This window comes from Solanum verrucosum, unplaced genomic scaffold, assembly GCF_900185275.1.
Source record: "Solanum verrucosum unplaced genomic scaffold, falcon-dt-bn FXZP01000199.1, whole genome shotgun sequence".
Classification (NCBI taxonomy): Eukaryota; Viridiplantae; Streptophyta; class Magnoliopsida; order Solanales; family Solanaceae; genus Solanum; species Solanum verrucosum.
Genome location: NW_026020049.1, coordinates 585,998 through 613,327, shown reverse-complemented (window position 1 = coordinate 613,327; position 27,330 = coordinate 585,998). Strand labels below are relative to the sequence as shown.

At 33.8% G+C, this 27,330-nt stretch overlaps 4 protein-coding genes across 5 annotated transcripts; 1 reads left to right on the top strand and 3 right to left on the bottom strand.

The window, feature by feature from the left end:
• Window positions 1-1,235: 1,235 nt before the first annotated feature.
• LOC125823094 (putative nitric oxide synthase) lies at window positions 1,236-7,322 on the bottom strand. The gene is made up of 13 exons (XM_049502513.1): window positions 6,887-7,322; window positions 6,482-6,667; window positions 5,607-5,693; window positions 5,425-5,504; window positions 5,033-5,114; window positions 4,141-4,161; window positions 3,959-4,004; window positions 3,246-3,364; window positions 2,586-2,699; window positions 2,377-2,484; window positions 2,201-2,290; window positions 1,705-1,814; window positions 1,236-1,618 (listed from the first exon to the last, which is right to left on the bottom strand). The coding sequence occupies exons 1-13, from the start codon at window positions 7,277-7,279 to the stop codon at window positions 1,369-1,371; spliced, it is 1,686 nt and encodes a 561-aa protein (XP_049358470.1). The 5' UTR covers window positions 7,280-7,322; the 3' UTR covers window positions 1,236-1,368.
• A 1,684-nt stretch (window positions 7,323-9,006) lies between these two features.
• On the bottom strand, window positions 9,007-10,252 carry LOC125823095 (probable aquaporin TIP5-1). The gene is made up of 3 exons (XM_049502514.1): window positions 10,093-10,252; window positions 9,759-10,003; window positions 9,007-9,396 (listed from the first exon to the last, which is right to left on the bottom strand). The coding sequence occupies exons 1-3, from the start codon at window positions 10,214-10,216 to the stop codon at window positions 9,010-9,012; spliced, it is 756 nt and encodes a 251-aa protein (XP_049358471.1). The 5' UTR covers window positions 10,217-10,252; the 3' UTR covers window positions 9,007-9,009.
• A 3,055-nt stretch (window positions 10,253-13,307) lies between these two features.
• LOC125823090 (uncharacterized) lies at window positions 13,308-16,514 on the top strand. The gene is made up of 2 exons (XM_049502510.1): window positions 13,308-13,462; window positions 16,091-16,514. Exons 1-2 carry the CDS (start codon window positions 13,413-13,415, stop codon window positions 16,326-16,328), a joined length of 288 nt encoding a protein of 95 aa, XP_049358467.1. The 5' UTR covers window positions 13,308-13,412; the 3' UTR covers window positions 16,329-16,514.
• Window positions 16,515-17,583: 1,069 nt separating this feature from the next.
• Window positions 17,584-23,205, bottom strand: LOC125823060 (uncharacterized). Of its 2 annotated transcripts, none has more exons than XM_049502471.1 (7): window positions 23,031-23,205; window positions 22,813-22,957; window positions 21,771-21,872; window positions 19,967-20,079; window positions 18,658-18,932; window positions 18,469-18,559; window positions 17,584-18,121 (listed from the first exon to the last, which is right to left on the bottom strand). In XM_049502471.1, the coding sequence occupies exons 1-7, from the start codon at window positions 23,139-23,141 to the stop codon at window positions 17,672-17,674; spliced, it is 1,287 nt and encodes a 428-aa protein (XP_049358428.1). In that variant the 5' UTR covers window positions 23,142-23,205; the 3' UTR covers window positions 17,584-17,671. The 2 variants fall into 2 exon arrangements, with proteins under 2 accessions (XP_049358428.1, XP_049358429.1); XM_049502472.1 differs by having other exon boundaries at window positions 22,907-22,957; window positions 23,031-23,194.
• Between the last annotated feature and the right edge of the window lie 4,125 nt (window positions 23,206-27,330).

Here is a 27,330-nt window from a genome sequence, read left to right as displayed (position 1 = left end):
ATTTTTTACAGCATTAGAAAATTATCCAATTGCTTATTCACAGAATTTCTTCAAAAAAAATTCAAATTCCTTCCCATTTTTTTCGAGCATCAAAGTTTTTTTTCCCATACATACATATAATACTAACTCATATACATATACATTTTATCATATAGTATATTTTGTTAGATACATGTACACCTAATCAGATATATATTTCGACCACAATCTCTCATCCTCTCCCCTTTGTCACTCTCTTCTCTCCAACCAAAGACCAACGTCATCGCGTTGCTCATCTCCGATGAAAACTCCACCAAAACAGCAGAAAAACCTTTGTTCCTTGTTGTTCTTCACCTCACCAACAAACACCCGGTGAGCCATCAAAAATCCAACGATACTCCATCTCCAATAGGTATCAAAGAAATGTCGGTTCTTGATTTGAAGTGAAGTAGTAAATTAGGGTAACAATTAAATGGGATGTGGCTCTATTTTAGGCTATTTTTAAGGAGTGATGTATGTGACTCCAAATCTAGTACATAATTAATAAAGAGTGAGATAATGGATAATTATTTGAAAGTATAAATAAAATTAGTAAATATAATATGAATATATGTCCAATTATGTAGTTTTTTCTGTAAAAATTCAATCATAATTAACACATGGTAATAAATAAAAGGTAAACATCACAAAGTAAGAATTGATATTTCAATACACAAGTCTTTGGCCTCTCCTCTTTCGCTTTCTTACCATGAATCATTTCTATATCATATAGTATATCTATATGAATTTGTTTGATTCTTCTAAGTGTTCAAGTTTCCTTCAAAATCAACTTGGATTTCTTTAAAAGAAAATTCTGAATTTTATACAATTCTTTATCATTACCCACAAATCACAATGAGTCTTACCGAATTTGTTACGATGAGGAATCTATATTCGAATTAATATTAAAGTGATTATTTTATAATCATTAGTTTTGGGTAATGATAACTGTGAGATCTAAAAAATTCATAAATTTTATTTGCTTTGAAATTATAATTTATTTACCAATTTGTTTGGAATGGACTTGTTATCGATTATAGTTGTTTAAACATGGTTATCTATTTTTATGATCATCAAATTGATAGATTTCTCCAAGTTAGCAGTTAAAACTTAAAAAAGGTATCAGGCCTGTTTCACAGACAGCATATGCAATACATGGATTGAAGCAAACTAATTTTGAGCGCAAGATTTTTTTTACATTACCCGTATATACCTGTTGTAGCAGGTAACCTGCGTTATTTCCCAGGTTAGGCATCTAATTTTTTTATGACGAATACTTAGGTGATCTAATAATGTAAAAAATAAGTAACACTGTCAATCATATAAAAGTTCAACTGAGACTAGTAACAATCAGAAAAACCATTTGGGTCTCACTTCTAATTCCTCCTCTGTCAACTCCCTGTAGTCGTACCACTGTCCTCCTGCTTTGCCCACAGGCATAGGAGATCGAACAAAAATCTCTACTGGCTTCGGAACATGGACAATAAAAGTTAGCTCTCCAGCTGTAACTTCTGAAACTGGATTAGATATTCCGGCTGATTTGTTAACTGGTACAACGGAAAACCATCCAAGACCAGATATAGCCACATCGCAGGTAGGTCTATACCGACAAATTAGCAACAACAAAAAAGGCACATATTAGGCATCCAGATAGTGTCACAGTTTGTGATATATGAATGTGCTCACCTCTCAATATCTTCATACTTAATTTGTAAATGCCGCTTTGTTTCAAGTCCCATCCAGTCATCTGCCTTTTCTTTTCCTGTCGGAGGTGTCAATAGAACTCCGAGTTCTTTCTGCAACAATGAGAGATGTTTCACGTGCAAAGTACGTATAGAAAAAAGATCTCTATACATCCGTTCTGTAATGATCTCTCTAAAGGGATTTATACATAATTGGCAACTCTACCTACTATGAATGCCCATAATGAAATTATCATGAAGGTAAGAGCAAGGGGTTGGAACAAAGAAAATAAGAAACCATGAATTCTATTACTTTTCCTTCATTCAACTCTTTCTTCCTTGAAAAAGAAAATAAACACAGAAGAAAACTTTCATACTTTTTTCAGTTCTGTATTTGTGAGTGCAGTGCTTTCCCTTTTTTCTTTTTACATTACCATCCACAACCAAAAAGGTCAAAGGTCAAAGACCACTTAGTATAAAATACAAGAGTTTGGAATTACCTGGTAGAATTCATCTGCTTCTTCAGTAGGCACTACGTGAATTTGCAACGCCTTGGGTCCATAGAATGTCAAACAAGTCTCTGGGAGAACCTGAAGTAATATTAAAGTCCACCAATTGAAAATGACTGATTCGGACTGCTTATATATGCAAAGGAGACAAGTTTTTTATGAGAAACCTTCAAAACGTCAATTCGAACAAGGCCTCCCCAGAATATTGATAATCCACTCAAGCCACTTGATCTCATTCGGTTAGCTATCTGCGAGTCCAAGTTTTGCCCAGAACTCTGTTACATTAGAAAACCAGGAAAAAGAGAGAAAGAGTGAATACACGTCAAGTTTGATGACATCAAGATCTCTTAAAGCAAATGTTGGAGAAAGAGCATACTGGAAAAACTTGACCCCGAAGACGACTTTGAGGAGCAAGAGTAGGGAGATCTTCCGCGTGAATAACTGCAGCTTGCCTATGATGAAGATGGACCCCAGGGGTATCATACAATTTCTAAATAATAATAAAGGGCATAGAATCTGTTAAAACCACACACATTGGAAGAGCTATCAATCTATTAAGTATTCATCTTTTAACATTGGAAATTAAACAAAAAAAAAAAAGACAAGAAAGTAAAATCAATCAGAAATTAGTTTGTCGGACATTAAGGACAATAGCTATGGTGACTTCGATTAATGTGATTAGCTATTATGAATCTTTTATCATTTTTTTCATAAAGGTTTGTCATCAGCATGTGTAGTTATGGTTTCCTGGGCTTCATTTGAGACTCAAAAAAAGTTATGAGCAGCTTGACTTTTGGTCGAATGAACTAATTTAGCAGCGTTCCAGTGTCAAATTAATAATTCAAGCATTAGGGGAAAAACATTCTCAACCTCAGATTAAGTTCCACGAGTATAATAGAAGTTAGATAGGATCTCTTCCTCTTTTAAGATTCAAGAACTACACTTTTAACGTTCCCTTGCACCCAGTAATTCAAACACCGTTTTAGATTATCACATAAAGAAGTTGGTTTCATTTGCTACAGTGAGATAAACTTACTTCACCACCAAGGAAAGCATCAATTGGGATTGGACCCAGTGTCGTTCCGGGAACAGCTGATTGTATTGGTTTGTATTTCCGTGCAGAGGCTGCCACTGGGTCCTTATATGACATCGTATCTGATTACACAGTCATAGTAAGATACAATAGCAGAGACAAAAAGGAGGAGTGGACAAAGCAATGAAAGAGCAGATTTAAAGAACAAATAGGCATTAAAAGAGAAGACTGAAAATTACAATTCCCAGTTGCCATTATATTGCTAGCACATTAGTCCAGGTCAAAGCAAGATTTCATTGGAAAATTGAAGCGACCGTCACTTGGTAAAATTACACATTATCTATCAAATAGAAGAAATTGATAAGCTAAACTCATAGAATGTTGTTGGAAGTAATGGAAAAAGTACATCTACATATTAGGTTATGTTAGGTAGGCAGAGTTGTTGATAGGATATTTCTAGTGATTCCACAGAACAAAATTCCAATTTGAGACAAACTCTATGACCAGAGATACTAAGACCTACTCTTGTCTGAAGTGACATAGGGAAAAAAAGAGCACAAAATTACAGAAATTGTAGACAAATCTATGGGTTTATGAATAGCAACTCGGGTACTGCATTTGACCCTCCAAAGAAAAAATACTTTAAGGAACTAAACCCTATGTACAAAATCACCCACCAACAGTGTGATGAATACAGAGGTTCATAAATGACTTACTTAACAGTGCATTGATGAATGCAGATTTTCCCACATTCGCTGAGCCCTGAAAAGTCAATAGCACTTGACATTTACATAAATTGATTACAAACAACTAAGAATTAAATTGAAGAACTAACAAAGACACAGCACAACACAAGAAAATATGACTAATCATCAAATTCCAAGTTTCAGATACTAACCAGAATGTATACATCCCTTCCCTGCAGGAAAATACCAACACTAGATTAGTAAGCTGTAAAATGGTGTGAACAAAAGGTATTCAAGAGTAAAGCCTACAATATATCTGTTTAAGCAGGAACAAAGTTCCTTGACAAAGAAATAAAGATCCTTCCAAATAAAAACAAGAACGTTCACATAATCCAAGTATTGAATAATGATCACACGATATCTAATTTTATGAGAGGACTAACAAGCCTTCAATACAAATTACTAGCAAGATGGACTAACTTTTACTTGAAGAGATCAATTTGATTTTATTAGCTGTCTTTATCACTACATATCCAGACACAATCTCGTTCATACTTAAGTTCATCCAGTCTCTGTCTAAAAAGATCCGTCAAACAGAATCATGAGACACATCCATTTATTTATCAGCTGATTTAGTAATGGATGAACTAGCATAAGCCATTAAATGTAGTTCCAGCAAAAATGAGATTTTTCCTTTAGAGATGCTTAATGAGATTCTGGGAGAATGGACCACAATATACTGATCAGCATCCAAAAAAAGATGCACTGTGAATATCCTATTCACATATAAGGAGCTCATGATGGTAAGTTATTGCCTTTTAGTTCAAGTGAAAGTTGGTAAGCGCCAAGATAACTTTAAGAAGAAACTGCATGAATATGTATATATCAAAATCCATATTTTCAAACAACAGACGTACACCACCAAGGCAGTATTACCCAAAATGTACAGGTATAATCTTGCATCATCATAGACAAGAAACCAACCTTTTTCTCATGAATATGTATATATCAAAATGCATATTTTCAAACAGACGTACAATACCAAGGCAGTTTTACCCAAAATGGACAATTGTAATCTTACATCTCCATAGAGAAGAAACCGACCTTTTTCTCCTTTTGGATTTCTGACACCACCCCGGAGATTCCAACCAATGACTTTGAACTTGTTAAATGAACGCTAAGAACACTGCAAAAAGGAGCATACTGTTTCAAATTTTTATGTGATCTTTTGTTCTTGGGATTAGAAGTCGGATATGATATTTACCTTATCTACAATCACTAACTGAATATTACTAAACAGGAGAGACATAATCAAATTACTACAAAGTGAACATGATCTACAAAAGGATCACACTTAAGCAATACTGGTTGGAGATGGCTAACTGACAATTAGGATCTCAAAAGAAGCACACCAACTAATCCAAGCTGAAGCTATAACTTCCATTGCACCAAATGAGTCAAAGATATAAAGGATACATAATACACCTCAAACTTACTTAAGCTTCTTCTTCATTGTGGCCTCCACAACCCAGTCACCAACACAATTAAGATCAGTATCTTTTGGAAGAAGATCCACCTTAAGAAAGTGAAATAGAGAGTACAAAATATGTTAGTTGGAAAAAATATACAACAAGTTAGTACTGCCATTAACTGCATATCACTTAGTTGCTATTATTACCTTAGTTATAACCAAAATTATGGGATTTGCACCAGCAAGATCTCGGACACGAGCCAAAAAACTGCCATTGAAGTCTACAATATCAACCTACAGACGGTGATCCATGAAGGTATAAAGAGTGCAGAAAACACAAATAAACAAGGTTTAGGAGTCAATGACATGAACTGAAAAATGAGAACCAACAATCATATTTCTTTGCTTTATCAATATAGTAATCAACACCAGTGTTATCAATCTTAAGACTGAAATACAAGCTTTCACAAGGTTGGATGGCATTTCTTCAATCCATTAGATTAGAGGTTAATTTGTTCGATATTGTTGATTGATGAAACCTTTGCTCATGAGTGACTTCATTGCAAAAGGCACACTTGTATTACTTAGCATAAAGAATATATTTTTTCATGGTAACTACACTTCATTTTTAACAGGAAAAATGATGCTTGAAATTGTTATCATCCATTAATTACTTCTGGTTGCAAGGCTGTTCAGCTTTATCTAAGATTCCTAATGCGCAGATACTAAGCCCCAAGCTGAGCCGGAGGCTACAAATTCAATGCAGGACAAAGCTGTATAACCATTCAAATAGGAGAGTGAACATATGAATAAAGCAGTCAAGAACATATTATAAAGTAATATTCCTATAGTGAGAGTCACTGTAGTGTACTATTTGAGTTAGTTCACTCTGATGTACGGGATGAATTAGTCTAAATAGAATATAGAAAACTGACTTAGATATTCACACAATGTATTATTTTGAACTACATTTATACAATCTTCAGTTTAAAAACTCAAATTGGCAAAACTCTGGCAGCACCTCAGATTACCACATCATTAAGAAATTACAAACAAATTGGAGTCCTTTTTTCGTGGCTTACCAATTTAACAATCAAAGCTTTCTCATGGCGCACATGAGACAACTTTTCTCGAAGCTCTTCTGCTGTAACAAATTGCTTTCCTCCAGAATAACCTCCATTTCCACCTACTGCAGTTATCATGTGCCCATGAGACAATAGACGACACCGTCCACAAAGAATTTTACGTAGTTGATGATGTTTCTTTTTCTGCCATCCAACCAAAAATAAAATGAGCTAAAGCATCAACAGTAAACTTATCCATTACATATCTAGGAAACAACAGTAGCAACTAACCTAACAAATTTAGTGAATATGATACTTAACTAACTTAAAATTTTCCGGATAGAATTAGTTCAGTAAAACTCCCAAAATTAAAGAGACCTTATCACAAATACATAGAACGCATTAATTAGAAAGTTTTAATACCAAATCGTATGTCTCCTGGTCAACATAACCCGGAGCATCCTCTTCCGAAGTGTGTAACGGAGCTCCACAGCCGTAACAGCAAGGAGCCAAGTTGGAAATTTTGAAGATATTATCCCTCTTCTTCTTTTTCTTCTTAGTTGTGGCTAGCACCGATGAAGATGCAGCGACGACATGTTGGCGTTGAAGATATATGTCACCACGGGTCGGGGCGGCAGCTCCATAACCCTCGGGTTCGGATTCTGAGATAGTTTGGGGTTCAGTGGATTTGCAGAAGATAAGGGTGGATTTAGGAGTGTGAAATTTGTAAATGTTGAGGCTAGAAGGGGAGGAATTGGGTATAGGGAATGGGCAAATGGAAGATAAGGAGGATAGAGCAAGGAGTTTAGGCGCCATTGTTAATTGTGAAAGGAAGCTCGAACAAGAAGGATATTGAAGAGATATTATTTTATGTACTGTGACTTTTTTGACTAATGCTATTTTATAAACAACTGAATAAACATTTTCCATGTTGACCCTATTTTCTTTTTTTAGTCTAATGAAAAAGATATGTCTTTTTAAAACTTAATAATAATTTTACCTAAATTTATGTTTTACTTTTGTCGAGTAAATTTTACTATCACACAATTATGATATATATACAAAAAATATTTTCTTCTTAAAATTGTATGAACAATCATACTATTTAGATTTTTGCTTGGCATGAGCACATTGCATGTATACTTTCAATTGATACTAATAATAATTTAAATTTAACGAGAGATTCCAATTTAGTTGTCAGTCTTTTCAAACAATTTTTTTGAATCTTTTATGATATGTGAATATTAAGAATAATTATAAGCATTTTATTCAAAAATACATTTTAAATGTGTTATCGATCAGTCACATTGTTTTAACAGAATGAAAAACATTTGTGAAATGTGTAAGAATTGCTTTTTAGATGTTCAATTGGCTTAATTTAGAAATTTGTGATATGATATTTTAACTAATGCTAAACAATATCCTAATTCTACCGAGCTTATAAAATCAAGTATTATAAATAGGGTTCTTTTTTTATTTTCATGCATATGAAAACCACTTGCTTCCTACCATTTCTCTTATAGTTATACTTGTTTGTATTAATAACATAAATATAGTCATGGCACAAGATGATATTGTTTTGTTTACATATGTTAATTTACACGAGAAGAAGAAGAAAGAAGCAAGCATTGATTGTAGCGGGCAATGGATAGTTGTGGCAACTTGCTTCAAGCCTTTGGCACCTCAATTCAATACGTTAGAAAAGTCATCGTTAAAGCAATTGCAATTTGTACAACATTGAAAAATGCTAGAGAAAAGGATTGATCTAACTGCAAGTCTTATTAGAGGTGGAAAATGTGCTCGATATGGTCCTAAAGAAGTCTTATTCATTAGCACATAGAGTTGCTTATTTTTATGTTTTTTCGAGATAAATAGTAACTAGTGATATCACATCATTTAATTCTTTGAACCTTTTTAGGCATTAATATAACAAGTTATTGGTTGTTAATCAATTTTTTTAGAACAAGAGAATGATTCTATACCATATCTTTCATTCTAAAATTATGATTTAGAAATTACAAATGGTAGAGAAAGGTTTGAACACTTGATTAATTATTTGAACTGTGATTTAAATTTAAAACTGCAATCAGACTGCAAACGTGGTTACATGGTGGGGAAATAACATCAATTTCTTACCATTTTTTCTAGTTGTGCCCATCCCATTTAAAGTTTCCCCTCCCATAAACTAGATTGTGGTCACATGGTCGGGACCTTTTTTGGACTTTGCACATAGCGGAAGTTTTAGTGCACCAAATTATCTTTTTTTTCTTCACCTTATAAGTTTTATGGTCCTCTTTTGAGGAGTTCTAAGTTGATGACAGTTGAGGTGACGACGTTATTTTCACAAATCTTTAAATTGACATAAATAAAAAAATAACAAAGGAGATTTGAATAACCTTAAATTCACAAAAACAACTAACTAGACTATGACTAAGCACTAGTAGTTCTAGTAAAGAGAAGGCAACAACATCCTATTTTATAGACTAGCAAGAAGTAATACATACACATACAACAATAGCAAAAAAAAAAAAAAAAAACTGCAGCACTTAAACAGCAACAATTCCACCACCTATTCCCCTCAAAGACTCAGTCACTTGTAAGGGGAAGACCACATTATCATACACAAGTCCTGCTATAGCTGCACCAATGAAAGGTCCAATCCAGTACACTGCTTGATTCCTGAAGCTCCCTTTAACAACAGCAGAGCCAAATGAGTAAGCAGGGTTCATTGATCCCCCAGTAAATGGCCCTGAAGCCATAACGTTTGCTCCCAGCATCAGGCCAATTGCCAACGGCCCAATTGCTGCGTGGACGCACCTCCTAGGATCAGCAGCTGCATAAACTGTGTACACTAGACCAAATGTCATCACGCCTTCGAGTACTGCTGCTCCAAAACCAGTCATCTCTTGTGGAATTCCATGTGTTGGAACTTGCTGCAATGAAAGAAAATCAGCGTACCTTTAATTATCAGCAAATTAAAGGAAAATGAGTTCATATTTATGTCTGTTTTTGATCATGGGATTCAGTAAATTACAGAATGTTTGTTCTTCCACTAATCCAGCATACACAAACAGGAAATTCTCCAGTTTATTCCATTTGGCAACACAAGTAAAGGAAAAGTCATTGGAATGAAATTAGTTTGGCTAATTGAATAAACAGTATTCGACCTAACTCAATTGCAAAAGTTCAACTCATCATTGAGAATTGCGCCAGATCTCAACCAATGTGCGACATTTAACAGGGAAAAAAAGGCAGGGAAATTTCTCGAAATTGAAAGGTACGGAAATCAACTAACCTGATTAGTGAATTTGAGAAGAAGGCAAGCGGTGACAGAACCAATCATTTGAGAAATCCAGTAGAATATAGACATGGGAATACTTATATGGCCTCCTACAGCCATTCCAAACGTGACAGCGGGATTCACGTGTCCTCCAGAGATATTGGCTGATATATACACAGCGACGGACAAAGCAAATGCATTTGCAACTGCAATTGCCACTAGGCTAGATGGATCTGATGTCGCATCAGGCACCATTTTCCCTGTGATCACATTACACAAGTTACACAACACACTTAAAGTAGACTAAGAGAAAATTGTAGAATTAACTTATACTAAAAGAAGAAGTTACTGGTGGACATGGCAGCGCCTGCAGCGGCAAAGACGAAAAAGAAAGTGGAGAGAAACTCAGCGAGATAGGATCTGAGGGCATTGGGAGTGACAGAGTGCTGCAAGCGGGAAGCAAGGGACGCCATTAATTAAAACTAGTGATCTCAGAAGAATTGAATTAATTAAGAGAAGTTCAATTTGCTCTAAATCTCAATGAAAACGACCAAATGAAATGTCTTACAGACGGTTTGGGTGGTTTCCAAATGCTTATATAGGAGTTTGAGAGGAGTTACTGGTTGCAACGATTCCATTCAAATATTATTAACCGCCAATTACAGGTGCCCTCTTTATGCTTCACTGTTGGGCTATTTCATTTCAATAATGGACCCACAAAATTTTCAACTTTTGGCCGGTCCTTAAAATTTTGTCTTCAAATTTGATGCTCTTTAATTTATTTATTTTTTGTTCTTTGACAAGTAAAAAATAAATGACTGAATATAGCCCTTGACATAGTAAAATAAAGGCGGAATGACCTGAGAGACCCTTGTACTTGGCCCCGTTTGTCAGTTGGATTTTTCTACTCACCATTTTGCCAACTAAACCCTTAAACCCATTGAAACATGACATTTTAAACCCTTATATGGATGACTCATTGGTGCGTGTAATACAACTAAATACACATTAATTTCCACGTCATTAATAAATGCCACATAGAAAATTATATGTTAAAAGTCTAAAAGACCCTATTCCACTTCAGCTCTTTGTTGAAACAAGAAAGGATCTTGTTGGTACATTTTTTTTTATCTAACTTTTTTCTTTCCTTTGCAAATGAATATGAAGAATCCGGTTAGTGGTTAACTTATGAATCCTCTATTTTCATATGTTATTTTGTTGGTAAAACTATGATCGAAAGTGCTTGTTACTAGATAATTAAGTGAAACTTTCATTTAATTAAAGCTTCATAGTTTGATTGCAACTCAATTTGCTTTTCAAATAGTTTTTCATGATTTTTATTAATTCTATATTCTTATTCATTGTTTTTAGATCTGGATCTGTATGTTAGTGCAATAGTTAGTTTTAAGGGAGTGTAAAAAAATTTACTTTTTGTTTAGTGTAATGGGTATTATGGAAATCACTCGATCGCCTTCAATTCTTGCGTATGTTAGATTTTAGAATTTAACAATTTTGTAGTAATTATCGTGTGATCTTTAATTTTGAAGAGTTTTTCTTTTTTGAGTGTTTGATGAAATTGATAAATAAATTCTTTTCGGGATGTAGTGAGATCGGAGATTTTATTTTTATTTTTTTAGGGTGTTTAATGAAATTAGAAAAAACTTAAATCCTTTTTTGTGTGTTTAATGAAAATAGAGAATGATAAATTTTTGTTCAGCTGTTTGATGAAATTGCAAAAAAAAACATTTTTCTTTTCTTTTCTTGGTGTTTGATGGAATTGAATATATATATGAAAGAACACTGAAATTACGGGCTTGATCAGAAGATTAAGTAGAAGAAGAAGGTTTTGTGGAGGGAGATTATTGGAGAAGAAAAATCGGATGGAAGTTTATAAGGAAATCAAAATTTGATCAACAATGGTGTTGAAATTATTGGGGAAGAAGATGATTGTTATAAAGGTCAAAAGTGCCTGTCATCGCCTTTTCAGTACCCCCTCATGCGCCCAAAATATGTGCATCACATGCACTTTGGACAAAAATGCCACATAGGATGACAAGTCAAAAAATGGGTTTTAAATGTTGTGTTTCAACGAGTTTAAGGGTTTAGTTGATAAAGTGGTGAGTAGGAGGGTTCAACTGACAAACGGAGTCAAGTACAAGGGTCTTCCAGGTCATTCCGCCTAAAATAAACAATGTAGTTTATATTTTCGTACTATAACATAACAAAAGTTATGCCTTAAAAGGCATAATAAGTTTATGCGGCTTAATTCATATAGAATTTATGCTTATCAAGACAAAAGTTCAGAATCCACAAGTTATGCAATAATAAACATAACTTAGCTCCTAAAACTTATACCGAGTGAGATAAAATTATGTTTTAGAATCCACAAGTTATGTCGTATTAGGCATAATTTATTCCTACAAAACCTATGTCATGTGAGGAAAGAGTTTTGTAAACTTATGCTAAATGAACTAGATACCATACCACTTATGTTGGGTAACTTAATTTTCAAAGAACTTATGTTAGATGAAGCATAAGTTTAGATAAAAACATTTTGACCCACAAAAATTTCATTATTTTTTTTTAGGTCATTATATTTGAGAGAAAAAATTAAAAATCATTCAAAAATAGTGACAATCGGTGCAAAAACTTCAATTTCCACTCACGAGTCACAAGGGCCGGGAACCAGATGATTTTGACAAATAACCACTTTTATGGCTAAAGGAAAATCAAAGGTAACTGAAATTAATTCACTTTTTAATAAATAAATAAATTTTTTAGATGATAATAGGGATAAAACACAAGTATTCTTAGACTATGATCGAAATTTCAGAAACACACATTAACTAAACTAAGTCTTATTACCCTCATGAACTCATTTTTTGTTTTGTAATTTTATACACCTTTTGGCTTATGTAGCATACTCCGTGACACCACGTAGTTGAGGCGCGTGGGAGATATTTGGATGTCACGTAACCCAAAAAGGTGTACAAAATTATAAAAAAATGGATTCAAGAGGGTAATAGGACTTTAGTTTACTTAAAGTGTGTTTCTGAGATTTCGATTATAGTCTCGGAATTCTTGTGTCTTATGAAAGTTGGCTAAGTTTTATAAATGAAAAAATTACAGAAATCCCACCTTTTAGTTTACTTATCACCATTATCCCCTATAAGTTTTACAAATCTCCAAAATCCCTCATTTTCGCACATCAGGTTAGTGTATCTCACGCATCAGATTAATGTATCTCGCGCATCAAATTAGTGTATCATGTATAAAATGTACATCAGATTAGTGTATCATGTATAAAATGTACATCAGATTAGTGTATCATGTATAAAATGTAATGTATCTTACTTAACGATTAATGCATCTCGTGCATCAAATTAATGTATCAACGCTTATATTATTGTATCCGTTTGAGGGATTTATGTAATTATAAACTTTTAAGAGATAAATTGTAATTTTACTTTAAAAGTATGTTATTTCTGTAATTTGACCTTTATAAATTACATGGCGGAATAAGATTGGGCTGCAATTTTCGTTAAATGGGTTATTTTGCAAATCGGCCCATTGCACCAAATGGGGCGGGTCATAACCTATGAATGTCAAACAGGTTCGAAGAGGAGATCGTCACTGTAGAGGTTCAATTTTTATGGTAGCAGAGAAAAAATGGCTGCTCAAGAAGAAGTAAAACAACTGTCAGAGTGCTCAGTCTCCAAGTTAGTTTCCTTTATCTTCGTCAACATCATCTTTACCTATCCCTTTATTTGACAAAAGTAGACATTCTTTTATCTCAAAAAATTTCTGAATCTATAGGCAGAATATTTTTCGCCTGTTAGGATATTAGGAAAGAAATTTTAGGTTGAAACGTTCTATGCTTCTCCTTTCAAAGAACCAATCAAATTTTTGAAGATGCCAATTTTTTTTTCCTTTCTTGTTGAGGATGTCAAATTAACAAAAGGGAAAATGGTTAATAATTTCATCATTTGGATTTCAATCTTCATCGTCTCAAAAAATTACTTTTGAATCAAAACGGTAATTAAATCCACAATAATTGAACATTTAATTTGTCACTAAGGGTCCTGGTACGCAGACTAAATTATTCTGGAATTATCCCACCTCGGAGTTGGTATAAAATAATCCCAAGTCGGGTTGGATAAGGTAGGATACCCATGATTAAGTGAGGGATAAATTTAGTGCTGCATTTCGTTGACGGTATAAATATCATCTTATCCCACATACCAAACGACCCCTTAAGCCAAAATTGCAATACCTTTCAATGATGTTGAAATGAAGAGGATGAAGTCCAGGACTTTTTTCTTCTTCTTCTTTGAAAGGGAAAATGGGTGAGAGGATTACAAACCCTGGTGAAAGTGCAGGTAGACAATCAACCGAGCTTCTAAGATCCCAAGTCCAGTACTGAAATACCAGTAGAAGCAAAATAATTAGGCAATTTGTTTCAAGTGGCTTAAACAAATGTTGAGGGTGTCTCAAAAGGCAGTGTCTTATTTTCTTACCTTAGAATTAACGGAAGTGGAACCTTGCTTAATTTGGGGATGATATAGTATTACAGAGTCATTGAGTTATTCCCTCTTATCTCTTTTCCCTTCTTTGTCTGTCAAAAAGATTTGATCTATTTCCTTGTATGGAATTTTTGTCCTCCAACAATAAACAAATATTAACTAGAGTATTTCATGTGAGTCTTCACTTTTTGAATATTGCGAACCTTTGAAGCTTAAGCACTTGTTTTAGGCAAACATTTCACTCTTAATAATTGTGTGAGTCAAAGCACGTCATGTTTGATAGAGTGGAGGTAGTACCATATATAAATGCTTTTGTTCAATAGGAAGATTGGAACAACGTTGAAGGCAAGGGTGGGAATAATGGTGTCAGTATAATAAGTAGTGCCACACCCTTCGGGCTCGGGGTGGCCCAGTGGTTTGGGCTTGGGACTTCCATGTTGGAGGTCTCAAGTTCGGAACCCCTTGCCAGTGAAAGCAAGGGTTTGCCTTCTGGGTCGAGCTCGTCGCATCGAGCTTGCCTAGTTTGCAAGCTATTGCATAGGAGCGGAGGTTTTACCCTGTGCGCACCTAAAGGGTAGCGGCTACGGTTTCCCTTGTCATCAAAAAAATAAAATAATATGTAGTGCCACACCCCTTTCATTGGCTTTCTAGTTCCTTTTAGGGTCATCATGCCTTGTACCGCATATGATAGCAGTATCGTACAGGTGAAATGTGAACAGGAAAGTTATGAGAAACCAGTATGATGGATGATATTTATCCACACCTTGTTTGGTCGAATTTTCATGGCACTGATTATGTGCTTCATCTTCTAAAATTGCTATTTGCTTCCTTCTATTTTTATAAATTGTGGACGTCTTTGCTTTTCTATCTGGTGTATGTTCTTTGCAAATAAACTTTCACGAGCTTCTGGTTATCACACTGTATAAAATGAGTCACTTTCATCTTGTCATTTGAAGTATTTCTTCTTTGATTGAATTCAGTGTTTCTATTTCGTCTTGGGGTTTTCAGACAACTTCAAGCTACAACGGTCATGTTCTTCTACCTTTCTCATTTTTAAGTATTCTTTAGCTCTGAACAATAAGAACAACTTTCCCTCAATTCTAAACAAGTTGGGGTAGGCTATATGAATCCTCATTGACAATGTTTCTTGGTTTAAACTAATCTCATGCCAACATATTTTTGATAACATTTTACAAAAAAGAAATTAAATAAGAAGTATTAGAAGTTCTCTAGTCCAGAACATGTCTAAGATTTTTCAGGCCTTGGGAGCTTGTGTGATGATTTTTTCTCCCAGGTAAATTTTTTGAAGGAAAAGGGTAACAAATTGGAATATATTTGATCTCCATGAGAATTGCAGCTGTGACGTAATTTCTCATTCGTGTCATGCAGATATTATATTACTCTGTCATGGCATTCCCAAAATCAACAATGGAAAATTCAATGTTCATGAATGTCTTTATGTATCTATTATGCAGAGAATTTGAAATTCGTGCTCCTAATACATGTGTGTTTTTTTTCTTCTTGAGATGGGTATTAAAGCTTAAACTTGGAGATGGTATTGAAACAGTTATGTTATTTTGGGTTCTAAGACAAATGTTTTTCCTCGACTAGTGCTTTGAGCTTACCTCCTGGCAATCAGGCAATGCATGGGATACCACAAATTCTGAATGTGAATGTTTGTATCTGTCATGAGAGAAATTGAATTTATGCTATACTTTGTTCTAATGAACTTGGTATAATCATGATTGCCTATATATGGGTCATGTTGCTTGCCTTATTTATTCTAGTCCGGAACTTTCTGGTCTGATATTTAAATTACTGCAGTGCTCTGGGGACATGGGTTTTTTCTGTAGCTGGTGCACTGCTTGCGATTCCAGTGGGTATTAAACGGAAATCTTTGGCACCCCTTGTATTCTTTGGCACAACTGGTACGATGCTAGATATAATTATGGGTATCAGTGCTTGTGAAAGGGAGCATGCAGAACGGCAAATGAAGCTTTTGGAAGAAGCACAAGGATCTGCAGCTGTTGATACCTTGGCTGGTGCAGCAACTGAACATTGATGGCATTCAGGTCGCTCTGGATTTTGTCTTCAACTAATAGCTGAGGGTCATGAGTTCATGTAGCATTTTGAGTACTGTTGACCTTCAGTTTCCGCTTTACTTGGCTTGTAACCTGGATATTATCATTATCATTAGCAGAAAAGAAGGCAAATAATGTGTGCGGTGATTGAACTTGTGATGTGGCTTCAGAACTATCTTTTTTCTTCTTCTTAAAAAACGTTCTATTAGTAACCATGTAGAGAAGTCCAAAATAACTCCATCATGGCCTGATGGTTTTTAACACTTTCATACCTTGAGTTTGTTTTTACGTTCTTGTACTTATAAAAGAGGTTTACTTAACCTCGTACTCTATTTCATTTCATTGTGCAGCAAACTATAGTTGGAAACTTGGAATCTAAAGCTCTTTTGAATGTGAAAACTCATCAGCCAGCTTTTAGACAAATAATAAAGTTTTGTTGTTGCTGTAGGAGTAGCTTCTTAAACTAGTTCAAATAATATGACACCCATGTCTTCATTTTTAGGTACAACCCCTTCGTTGCAATTCGTCTTTTTTAGCAGTCTGTCACTCCGACAAACTTGACCAAGTTCATATACCTTGTTCTAGTTTTCACCGTAGCTCATCTTTTTCAGACCCAAAACTTAAAATGATTTTCTCGTGTTTAGGAAAATTCAAAATCGAAGTTCTGGTACAAACATCTTTAGTTTATGTAAAGGATTGAAATGCTTTTTGAAACAGCATGTTTGACCATCTTGTGGCCTGGACTGGAGAACGTCCACTCATCTAAGCCTTTAGCCACAAAATGAATTTCTATGTGCAAGCATATTGCACCCCGATAACTTCGCCTCAATCCCAAATAAATTAGAGTCATCGAATCCCCACTAAATTTGTCACTTCATTTGAGCCTATCGCAAACTCATATTATTCAACAAATAATTCTTTTCTTTTTCTATTAGCATATAAGTAGCTGACAGGACTAAAATACTTCTAAAGAACAGGTGAAGTAACCATACTACATCACAATCACAATGACATTTTCCCTTTACATGATGCGGGTCTGGCTTGGGTAAAACATAGCACCTGAATGCAGCAGAAAGGAACGCACCCAGCTCAACCCAACCTTTCCTCCCCAGGAGAACATTACTCAAAATCAATTTTGTCTATAGAAGAAGCATCCTTTAGACAAAACGAACTATGCAGAAGCATTTATAGGGATATTATTCAAGATGGTATATTCTTCACTCAAGGAGTCCAGAAAAAGAATTCCCAATTATGAGTTTATGAAAAACACATGAATTCTTCAGAGAACATTGATATTTGAAACATTTATAGAGAAAAAGAACTCCTATACTTGATTGACATCAGATATAAAGGACGGCAGAGAAACAGAGATCATCTCGTACCTACCACATTCGCAATCTCTTGTTGCATTAATAGTAACTTTCAATTTCAAAGGACTGTTATTCTCCTGTTGCAGTAGCAACTTCAACAAAATTAACCAAACCAAATAGAAATTTGGTCTTACATCAAATTTATTTTTTTCTTTCAATTCCTTGCCCTCATTGGTGCGTGATGTGTCAGTGACTGAAACACCTTCCCCAGCAACACTATGTTTAAACACCGTACTTTCAGCCATGCCCTGCCTTCTGGAGACTAAATTTGAAGCATGATTGGTTCTATCCTGCCTTTTGTAACAAGAGAACACATCTTCAGCTCTGATGTTTCCAAACAACATTTCAGCTGCCTTGTTTTTAACAAGAAGTGGAACATGCATTGAATCATCCCACACATATAGCTGCAAAATTGAAATAGTACCTTAAAACGTCTCCAAATAAACAACGATAAACTAACAAATAATCGGTTAGGTGCACCTTATGGAACTTACGATAATTTCTGCTCTGAAAGTAAATATCTCACACACCCATCATTATAGTTGAGTGAACACAATGTCAATGAGTTTGAAAAATATCTTGATACTAGTGTCAACTAGAGTTGTGAAGTTTTAGTACCAACATGGACATAAAAACTTCAGGTGCCAAATCCCATGGCTTGGAATGAAAATATAAGTAGTAATGGTGATGGGGTTTTCTGGAGCTAATTTACAAGAAAAAGAATGTTACCAGTTGAAAGAAAAACTCTTACCATGAAAGGTCGATATATCATGCTCACTGCATGAAGGTGATTGGAGCTCTCCTGACAATAGAGTGATGAGGCTTTTTTAATACTGCCTGAACTGTTGAAACCACAATGATTTCGCAGTTACTAAATGTTAATAGACATATTATAGGCATATACAAATGGAAAGAGGACTGGTTCAGATTTTCCTCTTACCTAGATTCATCACTCAAAGGAGTACTACATAGATGGCAGCCAGCAGTAATCAGATCATCAGCAACATTGCAATCTGAGTGTACATATAGCCTTTTGCTAATGAACATGCTTCCAACATCAGATTCAGGAAGATGTCTCCAGGTAATTGGCAGAAATAATTCACCAACAGATGCATATATGGTTGCCTTGCAGGAATCAGGAAGATCAGATAAATATTTAAGAGAGATGCAATCCTGAGATTTCGTCTCTTCATGCACTTTCCAATTAATAGATGCCTGCTTCCATTGCAAATCCGTGAGGCCAGCATTCATTATTATATGTCATAAAGCAAGTCAATTGACAAATACCCTTTTAACTGGAGTCATTTGACAACAGATGTGAAGCAATGCACGGGTATGCTCTTATCACTATCACATGGATACCAATCAATCTTGAAATACTATTTTTGAAAATAAGTAATAAGAAATAAAAGTCATAGCTTTCTTCCATCAAACAATGATAGAGTACTTAGACCTTCCTTATTTTGACAAATAACATAATCCTCTTTACCAGTAAAAGTTGGTGGTTTTTATTTCAGCACAACTGGGACAAATTATTGTATTGCATCTTCTACAGAAACCCAGCAAGGTCTTAAATATTAAACTCAAATCCTAATCTTGAACTTTGTAAAAGCAAAAATAAAGAAAATTATCCAAACTGATATTTCCATTATTTCCTAGGTAAATACAATAATAATTGAGGGTAAAATAGGAGCAACAAATTAAAAAAACTTTTTAATCAAATCATTGCTTTTAGTGGTCCCAGTAAAGGCATGGAAAGTTTCTACTAGAGGAGTTTTAAGATAATTCTCAAAGTATAGGGGAGATCCATTTAGTTCCAGTAAACTAGAGCGGAGGTCCAAGTATTCACCAAAAGTTAATTCATTAACTAAATCTGCTTGCCAAATTGTTTTGTTTTCTATAGTATCAGAAAACAATTCATTAATTAAATAAGAACGAAAGGCACTTATAAGTTGGTGCAAAACTGTTCCTAGCAGGTGCAACAGTGCACTAGGATATCCAAATCTTAAGAACTATAACTCTTCGACTTGAGCCAAGTGGGGTGGGGTTTGATCTGATAACGCAGCCTGAAATACATAACCGAGGACAAGATAGTCCACAAATAAATCATTTTGCAGCATAAATACATCTAAATGTGGACTTCATCAACTGTGGAAACTAATTAAGAGAAGAATTGAATCCTAGTCTCTACTCAAGTCTATGCGATTTCAAATTTACAACAGCAGTTCCAAGAGAAAGAGGATATATACTTGATGGTTTTTCAATTCAACAGCAGCTCCCTGCTGCAGCAATGTAACAATTTTCTGAAGCTTATCCTTCGATGCCGTACCAATTCGACAGCTGCGCATCAGATCGTCCACACCTGCAAAGACGTTAAGTCAATATCTTAGCCCAGGTCAGGAGCAGACTGGTCTAATCTCAGCCGAACTACAGATATTGAAAAAAAAAACACTAAACAAACAGTATAAGCCTTATGAAATCTTTTTGATCCCATTCTTATATTTCGCTTCTTTATGCTTGTGAAGAACTAATGTTGAGACAAAATATAAAGTTTTTAAGTACGTGAAGTCTCATCAGAGCAGAAATTAATTTATTTCAGGCACTCATGACAAGTGAAGCATGGCTAAATCAAATTTGCTGTCCAACATGTTTTGGTGGTGCCACATGGGAGTCGAAGACTAATTTTTCAAACCTCCCTAGAAGTATAGCAATCCGGTGGCAACCTTACTACAAGAGGAGTCTGATTCGCACTCAACAATTATTTGGTTGAACTATATAAAACTTCAGATTAATCTATTTGGAGAAAGGCTAATGATGAAGCTGCATATAAGTTTTTTCTTTTCATGTTAGCAAGAAAGATAACGTTAGCTAATAGATAAGCTTCCTGTTACTACAGTCTACAGATTGAGGGTGTGATTTCCCAAGATACACATTTACGGTTGATGAGAAGTTTGTAAGAGGTTAAAAGTAGCTGATTAGAGAAATAAATTTCTTTATTGAGTATTTTTTATGGCTGAAAGCATGTTTTATTGGTTGTGGGTTCTTCTTGTTAAATCTCAACCTTTTTTTCTAGAAAACTCCCTTTTCTAGACCCGTCCCCAACTTGCGCGCTCGTTTTGGGGGCCAACGAACCCCGGCGCGGAAAGCGCCAAGGAATACTAAAATTGACAGCCCTCCCTTCGCGCCCCGTTCGCGGATCGTGCGTGAGATGCGTGCTGCTCTTTAAACACAAATGACTCTCGGCAACGGATATCTCGGCTCTCGCATCGATGAAGAACGTAGCAAAACTGCTGATTAGACAAGGAGGGATCCATTCTCTGAGTAACTGAACCAACACCTTGAGGCTATGCTATTCTCAGTCTAGTAAGGACTGGGAACTTGTGAGCATTGTTATCATTTTTAACAAGTTTAACAATTTACATGCATATAACATCAAGGTACTGCAAAAAAGAAAAAGAATAAAGGAAATACGATCAATTTATTGTAATCAATAGTTAGCATGTTGGTCAACTGCACTCTAATATGCAAGGAACAAAAGTTCATTGGCATATCACATTATAAATGGGTTCCAAAGAGGTTCAACGAAAAAAGGAAAAGTGCACTTCTTTATCATCTGCAAGAAAGAAAGAAAGAGAGGGCTAACAAAGACTTTCAATATAAAGTATTATATCACGAAGATAGAAATGGTGTTCAAAATGAAAGATATCGTAGAAGAAACAGGCGTTCGATTTATGTTTGTTTCATCAGTTTGTAACTCAATATACTAGCCTCATGAAGGTTAATTTAGTGGCATCACCCAATTATTCAGAGAAGATTACACATATTTGGCATCTAAACATGCAATCTTCTTGGGCTCTGCCCCCTGGAAATCAGTAAATGCTAGGCAGACATTAAGGACTTCTTTTTCAATTCTAGTCACTCTTTACAACAATTGATCTAGTCATGTATTTATGATACTCCAAAGCTTGATCATATCTACCAAAGATAATGTATCGAAGAACCTTATGAGTTGTAGAGAAAAAGAGAGAAAGAGAGAAAGAGAGAAGAGAGTACCTTTAGAAGCAATTGACTTGTATGAATGGACTATACATTGCAAAGTTGAGCAATGTACAGTTCTAGCCTCAATTAACCCGCTAACTCTTGTAATCTTAACATCTGAAATTGAAAAAGTTATATGCATTACCTGAAGATTGGAGCAACATCATTATTTGAAAACTAAAGTTTAGAAGACACAAACTCACATATTCAAGAGTTTTTAACAATGTTGATTAATATGTTAACCTGATCAACAATACAAGCATAACAGATTCCATGGAAGTGAGACGGGGGAGGATGAGACAGCTATATGAGATAATGAATTTAGAAAGTCTTTTGAGGCAATGACTGAGCAGTGAGCACTATTACACCACAAACAAATTCTATGCTGCATACTATGTTTGAGAAGCTGTTTACATATAAATTCAAACTGAAACTTGTTATTTTCCATGGGCTCTTGGAACATCAACAAGAAATAGACAAATGAAAAGAGAAGACAACAAGGAAGTTCAATAATTCAAAGTCAACAGTCATATACGCTTTGTCCCAATTTATGTAGCACAATTGGAATTTTGAGGGTAAACCAAGTTTTTCTTTGACTGTAAAAGTTTAATATGTCTTCTAAATATTTTAAGTTGTTAATCATTGTGATGTATAGTACTCTTTTTACATAGTTTACAAATATATAAATTTTTATTTCAAAAAATTTAAAGTATGTATTTCTGTAATCACGGTCAAAATGTAGAAGTTTGAATCTCGAACTCTGCCATATAAATCGGGACAAAGGGAGTAGTACTAAAGAAAACCTGCCTATTGCCCGTTCACGCTTATAAGATCTTATGATTTAATTTTTGAAATTTAAATCCCATCTGTATTCCTGTTGAGTTATAGAATATGAATGCCACATATGGCATCAGTCATGAGTCACTCACAATTTTAGAATTAAACTATAAATATATTGGGTTGAAATATTTTAAAACTATAACATTCCACAGCTCGTGATAAACGAAAAACAATAACATAACCGTCGATAAATATTTCAATTCCCCAAAAAACTTACTTTGAAGCAAAATGATATCTCCAGCAACAAATGTGGAGGCCAATTGCTTGTTCCATATTGCAACAGGAAAAAATGGACGGGTATCGTCAGCGACCTGTATGTCGGTCCTTACGACCTCTGCTCCACCTTTTCTCCATAGCTTGTACTGCAAAATTATATATATGCTGAACTGAAAGTACCTAATTAAGCCATTAGATACAGAGAAAAAGAGAGAGTACCTGAATTGGGGTGATATTGTGAACAAAAACGAGGAGTTGGACGTACTCGTCGATGTGAGCTTCTGCTTTAGAGAGGTCGATTAGAGGACCATAACATACTATTGCCGCCATTTTCTTTCTTCTCTTCTGGTTTAGCTCATGTTTTCTTACTTCTTCTCTTTTGGGCTTTTCATGACCCGACTTTCATTATTCCCAGCTGTATATATAAAAAAAAGGAGAACACCGAAAAAACTTACCCGTATAGGTGTTTATACCAAACTAATGCAATTTTTATTATTATTGATTTAATGAAGTAAAACACATGTTAATTAGTTAAAATTAAGTAAAATGAAGAGAAAATACATAAAATCCCCTTCAAACTTGTCCGCAAAACTCACTTTAGCACTATAACTTTACGGACGTTTAAGTACCCCTTAAAAAACTTTCTAGTGAATTAAATACCACCTTAATGGCTGAGTGGAAAATAAAAAAGTTTTAGGCGCGTAAATAGCAAGAATTTTAAAAAGAAAATAAGTGGGTCCCACTTTGTCTTCATTCAAAGCCTGTTTCATCTCCTTTCTCTCAAATTGTTTAGCTCTTTCTCTATTCTCGCGACTGCCGGACCTCTGGAAAACAATTTTGATGGCAATCACAGACAAACATGAAGGACCTCACTGCCACTCCCTTCATCACTGCTCTGCAAAGAGACTAGGTATCGTGAAACCATCAGATCTTGCTAAAAAAATTCACCACGCAAGTGAACTGGACAAAACGCTGGGCATTTTCTTGGATTTCTTTCATTCTTTCTATTTTCTTTTTTGTCTTTTTATGTGTTTTCGTTTTTTCGGCAACCATGGTAAAAGGTTTGAAAACCATCAGATTTGTCAATTTTGAGCCTAATATAAGACTCCTGTAATTGTCGTAATTGTCGTTGAAGCAGTCGTCGATGTCATTGAAGCACTAGCAACTCTTGTTCAATGATGATAATATATGTATCACTCATTTTCTCTGTTTTACATAATATTTGTTAAATTATTAGAAATCATGTTGTGTGTTAGTTTTCTACCCTAGGGAACTTTAATTTTAGTATTATTATAATAGAGAAGATGGAACAATAAAGAAGATGAGTGAACAGGGAAAATGAGAACAAAAAGTAATATGGAAGAAATAAAAACTAAATACGAAAACTGACATGGAAAAAAGAAAGAAATGAAAACTAAATTATTTCACCATATGACGTGTTGTCAACGTGTCACTGAGGTGGTGCTGATGTGGCGCACGTGCATATCACCTCCCAACCATGAAACTGGTATAATATATATAAGGTGGTATTTAATTCACTTGAAAGTTTTTTAAGGGGTATTTAAACGTCCGTAAAGTTGTAGTGCTAAAGTGAGTTTTGCAGATAAGTTCGAGAGGGATTTTATGTATTTCCTCTAAAATGAATAATAAATTTAAACGCATGACATGCATGTATTGGATTGGTATATACATTCGGTGCAGGTAAGTTTTACCCAAAACATAAACAAAGTGACGTGACACCTCTTTATGGCCTCCATTTCTATTTATCTTTTTTCTCATTTTTTGACTTTTTTTCTTCATTTCTTTTCATTAAATAATTTGTTTATTAATCAAAAAATTCAATCATATTTACTATAATTATATCTAATAAGTTACAAAAATAAAAAACCTTCATCTATTTACATTCCCTACTTAAATAATATGTCTCTTCAACTTCTTTCTAACTATTCTTATGATTTATACCATCTATAAATAACAATTATCTATGGAGATGTTGAATGTTCATATTCATTTTCATTTTCTCATTCTTTCTTTTTATTAGTATAGTTTTTTCCTCTTTTTAATTTTTTTTCATCTTGTACATTGATCAAGTACTTAATAATGTCACCATATGGTCTTCATTTTGATAAAGATAATAGATATATTCTTCAAAAATTCATCAAAGAGATTATACATATATTCTTCAAGATTCATCACATGGATGTTCACATTAGTTTGGTACAAGTTCATCAAAATGAAAAAGGAAGCTTAATTATCTTGAAAGATTTCATCAAGAGAGATGATCATATTAGTACAAAAGTTTGAATGGTTTCCAAATATTTTGAAGATTCATTCATGTATTGTTTTGATTTCAATAATTATTATTCTATATTCTTTTTTATTTTATTTTGATTAGATATATAATTTCCTTTTATTAGGCAAAAAATAAATTATGAAATTGTACTAACCAACATATTAGAAAGCTCAATTAATTATTATTATTATTATTATTAATGAAGATGAAAAGTTATACAGTTTTATTTTTGTGTATATCTATTTGTCAATTTTTAATTAATATTTTAAATTATTGTCGCGGTTGAAAGATATAATATTACTAATGATATATTTTTCTTAGCTATTGCGTATTGTTGCCCCATAATATCTTTTATTTTCTATTGCAAAATATGATCTCTGATGTAATGTTATATAATCAATTTAATTTTTTTTTCTTGAGATGTTTTCCTTAAAAGATATTATATAAAAATGAAAGTTGAAATATGTGATCCTTTAATATTAATAAATCATATGTAATGCACGTACACATTAGATTAATCTAAATACGAAAAATTAAATATCAAAGAAAGTCAAACAGAAAGAAGAATATCTCACTAACTTCTTAATTTCATGTATAACTATGTTGAAACATAGTTCAAGTATTAGATTTTTGTGCGTCCAGCACTCCAGGTACGTCCACACACATATATCTCAAGATATATGGAGTCAAAATTATGTATAATTTGTTCTATATATATTTGGGATACATAACTATCTCCCTCCCCATCTCCTTCGTCTTTCCCCTATTTTATGTATGTTATAGCAAAAATACATGTATCTAGGTGTATCATTTTTAATATATGGTAGAAAACTCTTAATTAGTAGTAAAATATGTAATTATTTTAAAGTGTGTATATATATATATGTGTGTGTGTGTGTGTGTGTCTAATAAGATAATTATTCCAATAAAATTTAGAAAAAGGCCAAACACATACACAACCCCTCAAACTTGCCCTCATTTTTCATTTTGTCACTCCAATTTAGCCTTGTTCCATTTTAACCCTTAAACTCCAATTTTTTCTGTACCATTTAAACACTTATACTATTTTTTATGATTTGTTTTTATTTATGTTCTTCAATTGCAATTTCTTATTTTAAAAAAACAGATATGTGCCTGTTTATTTTCGTAAAAAAATTAAACATTCGCGAACGAACATAAAAGTTTTCAAACAATAATATTATTTTTTGATATTTCTCTGTATTTTTGCATGAAAATAAATTGACGGAAGTTCTTTGATTTTCTTTCTTAAACATCCAACTAAATTAAATAACCCTACTTATTTATTTTTTCTTATCATCTAGGCTATCTAAATTTAACGGAAATACTCACCTTTAATTTTTAATATAAATCAATATGAATAAAAAAAACCCATCTTCAAAAAGACTTGACTGAATTTGTTAATAAAACTATTAAAAAAAGACTCTTGTTCATTACTAATAGCACTACTAAACAATGTTAAAACTCGACTGACTTTGTTAGGTTGTCGGTGATTTTAAAGAAAGAAAATCAATACAATTTCGTCAGTTATTTTTCACACAAAAATACATAACACTCTTAAAAATAAATTATTATTTTTTTGTTAATTTTTAATTTTTTAACTAAAATTAACTGACACATGTCGATTTAAAATAAGAAGTTGCAATTGAAGAATATATATAAAAATAAAGAAATCATAAAAATAGTATTTTGTGTTAAAATGGTACATAAAAATGGAGTTTAAGGGTTAAAATGGAACAAGGCTAAGATAAAGTGTTCAAAATAAAAAATGTGGACAAGTTAGAGGGGCTATATATGTGTTTGCCCTTAGAAAAAACTACCTAATTGGATATACATACATACCATTTTTACTAATCTAGTTTGTACTTTCAAATAATTACATAGTATCTCACTTTTTAAAATTATGTACTGGATTGAAGTCAGATAAATGGAGATACATCACTCCTAAAAAAATAATTTAAAATAGAGTTCTACACACTTAATTATCTCCCTAATTTATAGTTTTAGTTCGTACTCAATGTATGATCCACAAAATTTTCCTTTGCTGGTTTGGTAGAGCTTTTGTCAGAGGTAACAACGATCTTTGGTCGGAGAGAGACGAAGGGGAGATGAGGAGAAACAGTCTTATAGCAGCAACAATCATGGTGACAAGTTTCAATCTGTCAATGCCATGGCCGACGGAACACCGGTCTCCGACTAGAGGGAGAG

Coding starts and splice junctions, on each gene's coding strand:
- LOC125823095 (XM_049502514.1), bottom strand. CDS start 10,216: ATGGCGTCCCTTGCTTCCCGCTTGCAGCACTCTGTCACTCCCAATGCC. Junction 10,004..10,092: donor AGGCGCTGCCATGTCCACCA/GTAACTTCTTCT, acceptor ATGTGATCACAG/GGAAAATGGTGCCTGATGCG. Junction 9,397..9,758: donor TTCTCAAATTCACTAATCAG/GTTAGTTGATTT, acceptor CTTTCATTGCAG/CAAGTTCCAACACATGGAAT.
- LOC125823094 (XM_049502513.1), bottom strand. CDS start 7,279: ATGGCGCCTAAACTCCTTGCTCTATCCTCCTTATCTTCCATTTGCCCA. Junction 4,162..5,032: donor AAATCCAAAAGGAGAAAAAG/GTCGGTTTCTTC, acceptor ATTTTCCTGCAG/GGAAGGGATGTATACATTCT. Junction 2,700..3,245: donor ATGCTTTCCTTGGTGGTGAA/GTAAGTTTATCT, acceptor ATTATTATTTAG/AAATTGTATGATACCCCTGG.
- LOC125823060 (XM_049502471.1), bottom strand. CDS start 23,141: ATGGCGGCAATAGTATGTTATGGTCCTCTAATCGACCTCTCTAAAGCA. Junction 20,080..21,770: donor CAAGTCAATTGCTTCTAAAG/GTACTCTCTTCT, acceptor ACGTCTTTGCAG/GTGTGGACGATCTGATGCGC. Junction 18,122..18,468: donor TGATATATCGACCTTTCATG/GTAAGAGTTTTT, acceptor TCAATTTTGCAG/CTATATGTGTGGGATGATTC.
- LOC125823090 (XM_049502510.1), top strand. CDS start 13,413: ATGGCTGCTCAAGAAGAAGTAAAACAACTGTCAGAGTGCTCAGTCTCC. Junction 13,463..16,090: donor TCAGAGTGCTCAGTCTCCAA/GTTAGTTTCCTT, acceptor AAATTACTGCAG/TGCTCTGGGGACATGGGTTT.